Source organism: Monodelphis domestica, chromosome 2 (assembly GCF_027887165.1).
Source record: "Monodelphis domestica isolate mMonDom1 chromosome 2, mMonDom1.pri, whole genome shotgun sequence".
NCBI lineage: Eukaryota > Metazoa > Chordata > Mammalia > Didelphimorphia > Didelphidae > Monodelphis > Monodelphis domestica.
In genome coordinates this window covers 9754615-9766755 of record NC_077228.1, presented here as the reverse complement: position 1 = coordinate 9766755, position 12141 = coordinate 9754615, and the positions used below count along the sequence as shown (strand labels likewise).

The following is a 12141-nucleotide window of genomic DNA, read 5'->3' as shown; positions in this document are numbered from 1 at the left end:
GGAGCTCACGGATTCTGCTCTTTTCCCTTAGCCCGAGGCCACGTGCTCATCTCCAATTTGTCATCCTCCTCCTCCCGCTTTCCTCAGTCTTTCAAGTATAATTGACGGTGCTTCAGGATCTTCTCTGCCAGCTCTAGTAGGATCCACGGATGTCATCCATTTGGGCTTATCAGGGGCAGTGAGGACCTTGCTATAACCTGAGCATCATGCCTGTTAGTCATTCTTGCTCTGTCATTTCTAATGGAAAGTTTTTCTCCTTGGTGGAAGAAGCAAAGGGAAGTAAGAATGAAGAAGTTCAGGGGGACGGCAGCTGAGTGGCTCAATGGATAGAGAGCCAGACCTACAGACAGGAGGTCTTGGATTCAAATCTGTACTCAGACACTTCCTATCTGTGTGACCCTGGGCAAGTCATTTAACCCCCATTGCTGAGTCTTTACCACTCTTCTGCCTTAGAACTAAAACGGTATTGCTTCTAAGATGGAAGGTAAGGGGTGAAAAAAAAGAACTGAGCAGCTCCCCCTTCTCTCTGAGGTCTCCCAGGTTCTTCCAGCTCTGAAAGGGTAGGATCCGAACCCAGCTTGAGGACTGTTTAGCTGTAGAAGGCATGTATTTCCTCAGCATCAGGGCTAGCCAGGGCTGACCTCGGGGACAGAAATAGAAAAGCCGAGCCAGGAGCTAATCCTGGGGCAAACGGGAATAGTGAAAGCTGATGAGAGTATCCTAATGAGGACCCAAACATGTCTCTGTGTATATGTCGATGGACTACAGACACACATGTGCATTATATATTTAAGATGAAAGGGCCCTCATTTACTCTGTTGACCACTCGGAGGGAGGAGCTATTAGGGTCACCATTTTCCTGCTGGGGAAACTGAGGCTGAAAGATTCATTCAGGGTTCCATAGCTACTAAGTGTCTAAGGCCAGATTTGAACCCAGGTCTTCATGACTCCCAATCCAACAAGCATCCACTGTTCTCCGCAGCATCATGTCTATAGCTCTGGACTAGGAGTTGGGGAGACCCGGGTTCGATTTCTGCTAGAGACCATTCTTCTCTAGGCTAGTCCTTTGAGCTCTTTGAACATCATTCTTTTATCTGTGAAATGGGGTGATCATGGGACAGTCTACACACACACCAAAGACACTCAGAGGGAGGAACTAACAACCAAGCAATAAACCACTCTTGGGGTGGCAGGGGATCCCCGTGTCACACTGTGCCCGTTTTGTAGAGGAATACCCCGAGGCCCCACAGGTTCAAAGCAGGAAGCTTCCCATCCCAGGAGGAAGCCATACAAGGGTCTGTTAGGAGCAGCCGAGCCCAGAGAGCCCCGGAGAGGTGAAGCAGGCTGGAGAGCTCTCCTTCCCCGGGCTGGGGAGCCGTCTGAGGGGAGCCCTTTCATCTCTGGGGCGCTTCTCACCGTCTGGAGCGATGAGTCACCGTCCTGAACCCCCTTTGAGTCTGGCCCAGCCCAGCACGGCTGCTCTGCGCCTTTGATGTTGGCTCTTGAAGGATGTTTACAGCCTCTGGGAAGTTTCGCTTTATTGGAAAATGCCCCACTTACACGAAGTCCTGAAGAGCCTGGAACTTCTCATGAGAGGAGCCATCGGGGCAAAAAGCCCAAGCACAGACGTCTCCGTCCCGCCCTTGGACTCCCCTTGCTCGGGCCCCTTCTCCAGCCAGACCTGAGGCGGGCCCAGGGGCTGGGGGAAGCCCCGCGCCTGCATGGTCTTCCCACCCCGGTTCCCTGCGCATTGGAAGCCGTAAGTCGGCCGTGGCCGGATGCCCTTCCCAAGGCAAGTCATCGGAGAAGCCTGCTCGCTGCTGCTTCCATCTGCTCTTCAGAGAGGCTCACCGTTGTCTCCTATGGCCAGAGGCCCCCAACGGGCAGAAAGCAGAGCAGAACTCGGGGCAGGGAATGGACTCCCGGTCTGGGTCAGCTTGGCTCTGTCCGCCATCAATAATGTGGGCGATCCCATTGGATGAGATGACTTGACTTCAGCCATCTGTGAAATGGGAACGCAGACCGGTGCCTACCCTCTTCAAAGGGCTTTGGGGAGAACGTGTCATCAATTACTACTGGCAGGACCTCAGGCTGCCCAGGCAAGAACAGGCTCCTCAGCTCTAAAATGAGGGGGCTGGATGTGGATGGCCTCGGGGGTCCTTCCTGCTTTGAATAGCTGCTCCAATTACTCTAGAATGTGAATTATTATGTGTATTGCCAATGTTCACGGGCCAAATGTTGGTAGAAAGTTAGCATTAAGGTCGGAACTTCCTGGGTGCAAGTCTTGCCTCTGGCACGTATCCGTCCTTTGACCCCGGGCGGGTCACTCAACGCTTCCAAGGGAGAAAAAGAAACCACCAAAACAACTTGGACAAGATTTCTCAATGGTTAATCGTCCGAAATGGAAATCCACCAACTCCAGCGGGCGGGCCTTTGCCTGTTCAAGCCAAGAGCTCTCCCCACTCTCCAGCCTGGTCCTTCGAGGACTGTCATCTCCTTTCCAAGGGGCTGAGCCAAGGGGTAGCTCCTCTGGCGAGCGACTCGCGGGCCTGCTTTCCCAGAAATAGCATTTCCCTTCTCACCCCGACATGCGCTTTTCTATCCCGGCCAGCACGCCCAGATAAACGTGTCCCTCGGACGTCTTTTAGCTTGCGTTTCTCTAAAAGTCAAGATTGGGAAATTGTCTTCAAAATGTCACTGTGAGATGAATGTATCCTGGAGTAGATAGGGAAGAGAGCAGGGAGCGTCCTGTGAATTGCCCAGAAAATTAGGGTGTCAGCCTGTCCTCTGACAGGCCTGATGAGACTTTGCCCTCGTCCAGTCTTTGGGTCCCGATTCCAGATTTACTTTATTTTTCTTGTGGCAGGAGAACTTGGACTATCTGCTTTATGGAGGTTATTTCAATTCCTTGTTTGATTTAATGAGAGGCGCTGTGGGAAGAATGCTGGCTTTAGAAATGGGAGACCTCGGTTTAAATTCCTTTCCAGACCCTGGTGAGCTGTGAGATTAGTAAATGAGTGTATCTCCTGGAGCCTTCCTTCCTCGTCTGGAAAAGGAAGATAAGAGCACCTACCTCCCAGGGTTGCTGTGAGGCTCACAAAGGACTTTGCAAACCAAAAGTGTGTACATCATCTTCAGTTATTATTTAATTAGTAATGAGAGCACCAATCCTTTCCTTAGGTTTGAATTTAGATTGAAATTCAAATTAGATTGAAATTTAAATTAGATTGAAATTCAAATTAGATTCAAATTAGATTTAAATTTAAATTTGATTTAAATTTCAATTAAATGACTACTGTGTATGGCATTACAGGAAAATAGGATTCGATCCAGAAAGAACTTTAAAGGGCTCAACCCCCTCATTTTACAGAAAAGGAAGCTGAGGGTTAAAGATTGGGTTAAGAGATTTCACCCAGGGATCACCCAACTAAGTGTCTGATTAATTGAGTGTTCAGTCCCAAGGGATTTCCTAGGCAGGTTGTATTTACAGATGGGGTTTCCAGGAATAAGCAAAACTGGCTTTCTCTTTGCCTGGAGATTCCCAGCTTTCTTTGGGTCCCAGTGCCATCTTTGATGTGGTAGCACAGCCCATTGAAGGGAGAAGAGCCAAAGATCTCTCTGGCTTTCAGATGTGGGGAAAGTCATTTGTCTCTGACTAATTGATATAGGTGCATCCCTCATTTGGTAGGATGTAGTCATAGAAAGTAATGGACAGATGAAGGAGGTGTCCAGCCTCCTACTGGAAAGGGGGAGCTGGGCAGAGGCATCTCTTTATGAAGCACAAACAAGTTTCTCTTGCTTGAATTAGAAGGGTGCCCTGGCTTGGGGCTGGGGGTTGGCCATTTCTCTTTAAATACCTCGTCCTTCCAGCTCCTGGAGCAATTACTTGGTAACACTTCATAAAGGAATGAATGGCATCTGTTTGCTAGTTCTGCGCCCCCTCCTCGGTCCCTTCCTCTTAATGACTATATCTAGTATTTTGAGAAGGTGGAGAAGGGAGGGTGTGGGGATGTGTGATAGAATTAATGGATCAGAGAACAGGCACCCCCCTGTCCTGATCAGATTTTAATCTATTTCTATTCTTAAATAATTAAATTACAAACAGTTCTATATAGAATAGAAAATCTGATACATTTATTATATATATAATATATATCTTAACATTTTGAGGGTTTGGGGAACCTCTAGAGATAATTGAATCAAATTTAAAATCACTTTGTGGAGTGAAATAGCCCATGGGGGTGAGCCTATCTGCAAATGGGCTAGTGCTCCCTACCAGCACTGGGAGAAACTGTCAAGACTATTCAGAACCAGGGGTTATTAAGCCACTTTTCCTTCCTAGACATCTTATTTTTCATCTACAAAATGGGGAGATTTGTCTCAAAGGTTCTTCCAGATCCAAATCTGTGACATGTTATTTGACTTCTCTGGTCCTCAGTTTCCCTACCTGCAAGATCTTCTGGAGTTGAACTTGGTCTCCCAAGTTCCTTCTAACTTTAAATCAATAACATATGGAGAGGTGGAGCTAAGATGGCAGCTTAGTAGCAGCAAAAACTAAAACTTTCTTTTTTTTTGAAAATTTTATTTAGTTAGTCAATTTAGAACATTATTCCTTGGTTATAAGAATCATATTCTTTCCCTCCCCTCCCCCACCACTTCCCGTAGCTGACACACATCCACTGGGTTTTACATGTGTCCTTGATTAGAACCTAATTCCATGTTGTTGATGTTTGCACGAGGATGATCATTTAGAGTCTGAATCCCCAGTCATATCCCCTCGACCCATGTACTCAAGCAGTAGTTTTTCTTCTATATTTCTACTCTCACGGGAAAACTGAAACCTTCTGACAGTCCTTCCAAATCAATCTTTAAAAAGTGCCTCAAAAGAACAGGAGTCAAAACAAGCGGTGAGATATAGCGAGAGGTTTCTACCACTGAATATAACTTGAAAGGTAGGCAGAGAGAGTCATTTTTCATGGGCTAAGGGGAAACCAGAAGCAAAACTACACACTTCAAGGAGGGCTGGTTGACCCCCCCCCCATACTGTGCCAGGTGCCAAAGCTGGGAATTGGCCAACTATGGGATCCTGGGATCATGGATACACCCACAATAGAGCAATCCTCACCTACTCCTTGAAGTTTCAGGCCATGGCACCATCCCACAGTGAGGCTGGAAATCCATGGTGCCTGGCCTTTTCAAGCCTGCACTGAGGTGAAGACCTAACCCCAGAGCAAAATAACTCACAGTGCTGAGTCCTGCAAACCAGCAGCAGAGGAACCAGAATCAGCAGCTTTCAGAATTCCCAGTCCACAGGCAAAAAGGGGGGGGGGGGGCTGGGAAAAATTAGCAAACAGCAAAAGAAGCCCTTAACCATAGAAAATTTCTGTGGAGACAAAAAACGAAACATAGAGTCAATAGGGGATTGTGAGATCCAAGCAACCACCTGCAAAACTTTAAAAAAATGGACATTGGTTTCAAGTGCTGGAAGAACTCAAAAAGGAATTTAAAAAATCAAATAAGGCAGGTTGAAGAACAATTGGAAGGAAAATGGGGAAAAGAAATGAAAATAATGCAGAAAGAAAATAACAGCTTAAGAAGTAACATTAGTCAACTGGAAAAAGAAGCCTAAAAATCCAATGAAGAAAGGAATTATTTAAAAAACAGAATTGATTTACTGGAAAAAAGAGGGCAGAGGGTGGGGTGGGTGGGGAATCCAGTGATGAAAAGAGTTCCATGAAAAGTAGAATGAGTCAAATGGGAAAGGAGGATTAAAAGGTCATGGAAGAAATTCATTCTTTAAAAATGAGAACTACTGCCTGAATACAGAGGATGAGGGGACATGACAGAGGAGAGACTCTAAATGAACACTCTAATGCAAATACTATCAACAAAGCAATGGCTTCAAATCAAGAAAACATCTAAAAATGAGAACTGGGCAAATAGAAGCTAATGACTTCACAAGGCATCAAGAAATAATAAAATCAAAAGAATGAAAACATAGAAGAAAATAGGAACTATCTCATTGAAAAAAAAAAACAGCTGACTTGGAAAATAGATCCAAGAGAGACAATTTAAGAATTACTGGACTACCTAAAAATCCTGACTAAATCTATAGCCATATTAATGCCCTTCAAGTATATACTGAAGGTTTTCTTGGTTTATGACTTGATTTATCCCTTTATTGACTTGTCTGAAAGTTTGTCATTGTAATTTTCCATTTGGGCTTCATTTTATCAGCAAATGGACCCGTTTCTGCCTATGGGGTTACAAGAATACAAGTATCTGCTAGTGATTCAAGATTTGTCTCCCTCAGTCAAGGGAGTGTGATGGGAGGTAGAAAAATAATCAATAAGGTATAGAGCTTAGCAGGGGAGATAAGACACAGGCTCTAATGAGATGATGCTCAAAGTTTTAGGTGACCCAGAAGGAAGGGCTGAGCAATCCTAGCTCTGGCACTAAATTCTTTGCTATTGCATGCTCCATTCTAATATCTCTCCCCTCTTTGTACATTCTGGGTTCTAAAGGCCTTTCCTGCTCTTAGGTCCCTGCCCCAGGGTCCCCTCCATTGCTCCTAACCTGTGTTTTAACATGGGAACACCCTGTGCTCTCACAGTTCAGGTTCTAAGATCTTTTCTAGGTCTCATATTCTGTATTCTAATATGCTCTGTTCAGAAATCTTTTGTCCCTTTCTTTGAGCGCTGTCTCAGGCAGGAGTGCCTCCCTTTCATTGGGGGTCCTCAAGCAAAGTCTAGATGACCGTTACTTTATAGAGGAAATTCTTTTAAAAATCTGAGATGGAATTCGATGGGAGGCCTCTTCTGTCCCAGATTTTGTGATTCTTTAAGAGCTTCTATGGCACAGTGTATTTTTAAAAATTCTTGCCTTCTGTCTTAGAACTGAAACTAAGTATTGGTCCTAAAGCAGAAGAATGGTAAGGGCTAGGCAATTGGGATTAAGTGACTTGCTCAGGATCACACATCTAGGAAGTGTTTGAAATCATATTTGAGGGGGCAGCAGTGGATTGAGTCAGGTCTAGAGAGGGGAGGTCCTAGGTTCAAATCTGGCCTCAGACACTTCCCAGCTGTGTGACCCTGGGCAAGTCACTTGACCCCCATTGCCTAGCCCTCACCACTCTTCTGCCTTTGAGCCAATACACAGTATTGATTCCAAGATGGAAGGTAAGGGTTAAAAAAACCCCACCATATTTGAACCCCGAACCTCCTTTCTCCAACACAATTCATTTTTTAAAAATCCAACAAAATTTGGCAAATGACAAAAAGGCATTTTTAAATGTCCTAAATTATCTTAAGTTACTGGGTTGGGGGATCTACATAAAATACTACTATCTATCCTTTAAAAATTATATGAAGAGTAGAATTATTTTTCTATAAAGCTAAATATAACTTACTGGTGGTTGTTTTTTTGTTTTGTTTTTTTTAAACAAGGAGCAAAACAACCCAGGATCGCCTTTAGGAGTCGTGTACCTTTCATGGCATATGCTGCTAGAGGTTACTCAGTGACCCTCATTTTACTCATCACATGGCTATTAATGAAAGCAGAAATCGGTAAGAGTATTATGTAAAATAAACAGAGACTCTTTGGTCTAAGCTGCAATTTACTGATTGTGTGCTCTTCAGTAGGAGTCATTTTTATTGCTCCTTTGCATTCAGTCTATAGTAGTAATCTAAATTGTTTTATAATATTCCTATGTCTGTAATATTGATAGACCTTATGAAATCTGTGGGGGTTAAGTGACTTGTCCAAGGTCACACAGCTAAGACGTGCCTAAGGCCATTTTTGAACCCAAGACCTGCCATCTCCAACCCAATTCATTTTTTAAAAATCCAATAAAATTTGGCAAATGGCAAATTTTTGACTCTCTTAAACAATCTTAAATTACTGCGTTTGGGGAATCTACATACTTTTTATTTAAGTGGTAAAGTGTTCTTGATATGTCCAATAAGAGGGATGCCACAGAAGACAAGGAATTCTTAAGGGCTGTATTTTACAATCCATGTGTAACTGAGTCACAAGGTCAGAGTCATTGGCAGGAACCACAAGGGTCATCCTCTACCTGACTGAGAGTCCTTTCTGTAGTATGCCTGACCCTTCCCAGACAGCCCATTCCTTAAGTTTCGTGCTGCTTTCACCTTCCCACCCTTTGCTCCTGGTTGGTTTTCTGGGGTCAAACAGAATAAGATTAATTCCTCTTTCATGTTATAAACCTTCAAATAGCTGTCAGCCAGGTAATAGAAGTCATAGTGGATAGAGTTCTGACTTGGAGTCAAGTTCAAATCCTGCCTCAGACATTTAGAAGCTAAGTTACCTCTGGCAAGTCATCGGCTTTTTCAAAAGCAGGTTTAGAACTCAGACCTTCTGACTCTTTGAAATGAGTATTTCTTCCACTATTTTCTTCTGGCTCTCTCAATTTCAGTTTCCTTACCTGGAAAATGGATAGAATAATGTCTATAGTCCTAGAAAACAAGGCTGTTGGGAGGCTCAAATGAAATATTGCACAGAATAAAACATTTTTGTCGGTTGAATTTTTTATTCAATTAAAAAGCTATATAAATGGATTATTGCTGTTATTCTCCTTTGGAGTCACTATTATTGCTACGGGGCTTTTCGAGGGCTTTGTGTTTTACCCTGATTACCATTTGTGCATCTTTGTTTTCACTGTGTCTCATTGAAAAGCCAGCGTCCAATGGGATTGGCGACCACATCTGCCATTAAAAAGAAACAAAAATCCATTCCCTGGAAGCATCGTCCAGCCCGCCATGTTTTTCATTTCAGACGTTTGCAAGAAGGGAGCCGTCACCGTGAGTCCAGCCCGGATGGTTTTGTTGGGATCCACCATCAATATTTCATGCTCTTTGAAGCCCCAGAACGGCTGCTCGCACCGTTCGGATTTCCAGAAGTTAACCCTCTACCAAAATGGTAATCGGCTGAGCTCCCTGAACAGGCGCTCGCTCAGCGTCCGAGTCTCCAGTCTGCGCCTCGGAGCCACGCTGTTCACGTGCAAGGTCTCGTGTGGCAGCCAGAAGGAGATCCCCGTGTGTGGGAGCGAGGTCTTCGTCGGCAGTAAGTGGACTTCCTTCCTTCTATGCTTTCATGGTCTTTAGAGCTTCCGTTGGGCTCCACAAAGAGTGAAGTAGGACATAACTGGGTTTTCTCCTCTCCCCGTAGAGCATCTGAAGCTTGGCAGCCACATGAGCACACTCAAGCACACAGATATATAGAAAGTCAGGGCCCGCAGCTTAGGAATGCCTTGGAGACAACACCTATAGGAGAGCTTGTCCAAGGAAGAGGGTGTCTTGGTCTGGGAAGTCCCTGAGGTGAGGAAGGCATCGTAGGACCATTGGCCGATGGTCCTGCAGCCTTAGAGGTCTAGTTGGTGCCTTTGGGGGACTTTGTGTCCCTGGTGCCTAGCTCAGTTTCCAGGGCACATCAGGCACCTCGTTAATACTCGTTCACTGGCTGGGACGAGCCATTTGTAAAAGGAAAGATGGTACCATGTAACCTCCACCATCCATTCCAGCACTAAATCTATGATCTGACGAGCCTCTGGGATTGTCCACCATGCTGACCAAGGCATGCTTTTGCTGTTAGGATTTCTGCTGCTTTAGGGAGACGAGGTGTGCCCAGAACTAGATTTTATTGGTGCCCAGAACTCTCAGGGAAGAAACCCCGTAGACTAATACAAATCAATGGCTGTTCTGCCTTGGAGAGTTACCTGGAAAGCGTGTCTTCTGGGGCCATGCTGGAGGCAGGGATGGAGCCCAGTTTTCCTGTCTCCAAGACCATCTTTCTACCTATCAAACCACACTGCCTTTCTCCTCTCTTTAGAATCCCAACCATTTTCTTAACTGGTTCCTATTCTGCCATCTCAACAGTCATTGGAGTATTTCTAGCTACGCAATATTGGTTGCCAGTGGAAAACTGATCAATGAGCATTTAAGCACAGAAACTGTGCTAAGAGCCGGGGATACAAAGATAAAGAAATATAATAAAAGAGTAAGAAATAATCCCTGCCCTTGGGGTTACCTTTTTTCTTTTCTTTTTTATTTATTTTATTCAGTCTCTCCCTGTCCTCCCCACACTATAGAAGACATCATCTGGCAAAATACATAGATCATAACTTGCATGTTTCCATTTTTCTTGTTCTCTCAAGGTAACATTCCCAAGTTATTCTTCAAATAGTACATCTATAGCCGTATATAATGTTCTCTTGGTTCTACTCATTTCCTTCTTCATTATCTCATGCAGTTCTTTCCAAGTTTTTTTAAAATTAATTTTTTCATCACTTTTTACAATGCAGTAGTATTCTATCATAATCCTATACCACAATTTGTTTAATCATTCTCCAACTGACAGACATCCCCTCTATTTCCAATTTTTTGAGAGCTGCCATAAATATTTTGGAAAATATAAATTCTTTTCCTTTTTCCCTAATCTCTTTGGGAAATAGACCCACCCAGTAAGGTCTAAAGATATATACAGTTTCATAGGTCTCTGGGCTTAATTCCAAATTGCTCTCCAAAATGATTATGTTGGTTCACAGTTCTACCAACAATGTATTAGTAGCTTTGCTTTTCCATGTCCCCTCCAACATTTATCATTTTGCCCTTTTGTCATTTTAGCCAATCTGATGGGTGTGAGACAATACCTCAGAATTGGTTTGGTTTTTGTTTCCCTCATCAGTAGTGATTTAGAGTATTGTTTCCATATATGGTTTTGATTTCTTCATCCAGAAAAAGTCTGTTCATATCTTTTGCTCATTTAACAACTAGGGATGGCTCTTATTCCAATAAATTTGACAAAATTCTCTATATATTTTTAACATGAGACTTCTGCCTGAGAGCTTGCCAATGAAACATTTTCCTTAATTTTCTGTTTTCCTTCTAATCTTGGTGATATTTGTTTTATTTGTCCAAAAAAACTTCAGTTTAATGTACTCAAACTGATCCATTTTACCTATCACAATGCTCTTCCTCTCTTGTATACTCATAAATTCTTCTTCTGTCCATAAATCTGATGGGAAAAATGCTCCCTGTTCTACTCTGCTTATGATGTCTCTTTTTATGTCTAGATCATGTATCCATTTTGATATTATCTTAATGAATGTTGCAAGATATTCGTCTATACCTAGTTTCTGTCTAACTATTTTCTAGTTATCCAGTAATTTTTACCAAATAGTCATTTCTTATCCCAATAGTTGGAACTATATTTCTGTCAAATACAAGATCACTATAATCTTTTACTGCTTTTTGTTATATATCTGTTCTGTCCATTGATCAACTTTGTTTATTTCTTAGGCAGTCCCAGGTAGTTTTGGTAATTGCTGCTTTTTAATACAGTTTAAAATCTGGTACTGCTAGACCCTCTTTCTTTACATTTTTTTAAATCAATTCTTTCCTATTCTTCATCTTTTGTTCTTCCAAATGAAATTGATTATTATTTTTTCTAGCTCAGCAAGATAATTTTTTTGTAATTTGATTGGGATGCATTGAATAAGTAGATTAGTTTAAAAAGATTGTTGTTTTAATCATATTGACTCTGCCTATCCATGAACAATTACTATTTTTCCAATGATTTAGATCTGACCTTATTTGTGTAAAAAGTGTTTTATACTTATGTTCATGTAGTTCATGGTTTTGTTTTAGCAGGAATATTCCCAGATATTTTATTCATCTGTGATTATTTAAATGGAGTATCTCTTTCTATCTCTTCTTGTAGGACTTTGTTAGTAATATATAAAAATGTTGATGATTTATGAGAATTTATTTTATATCCTGCTACTTTACTAAAATTATTAATAGTTTCAACTAATTTGCACAAATATCATATCATCTGCAAAAAGAGATAATTTTACAACCTCTTTGCCTATTCTGATTCCTTCAGTTTCTTTTTCTTCTCCTCTTGCTATTGCTAAAATGTTAATACTATGTTAAATAATATTGGTGATAATGGGCATCCTTGTTTTTCACTCCTGAGCTTATTGGGAAGACTTCTAGCTTCTCTTCATTACAAATAATACTTGACAATGGTTTTAGGTAGATATTTCATATCATTTTAAGAAAAACTCCATTTATAACTATGCTTCCCACTGTTTTTAATAGGAATGAACATTATATTTTATCA

General features: G+C 42.3%; 1 protein-coding gene across 1 annotated transcript in view; it reads left to right on the top strand.

The window, feature by feature from the left end:
• IL12RB2 (interleukin 12 receptor subunit beta 2) overlaps positions 1-12141 on the top strand; it is a 77609-nt gene that overhangs the window by 11471 nt on the left and 53997 nt on the right. The window contains exons 2-3 of the mRNA XM_056814972.1: positions 7446-7565; positions 8794-9081. Coding sequence (XP_056670950.1) covers positions 7490-7565; positions 8794-9081 — 364 coding nt within the window. The 5' untranslated portion in view covers positions 7446-7489. The remainder of the gene's footprint in view (positions 1-7445; positions 7566-8793; positions 9082-12141) is intronic.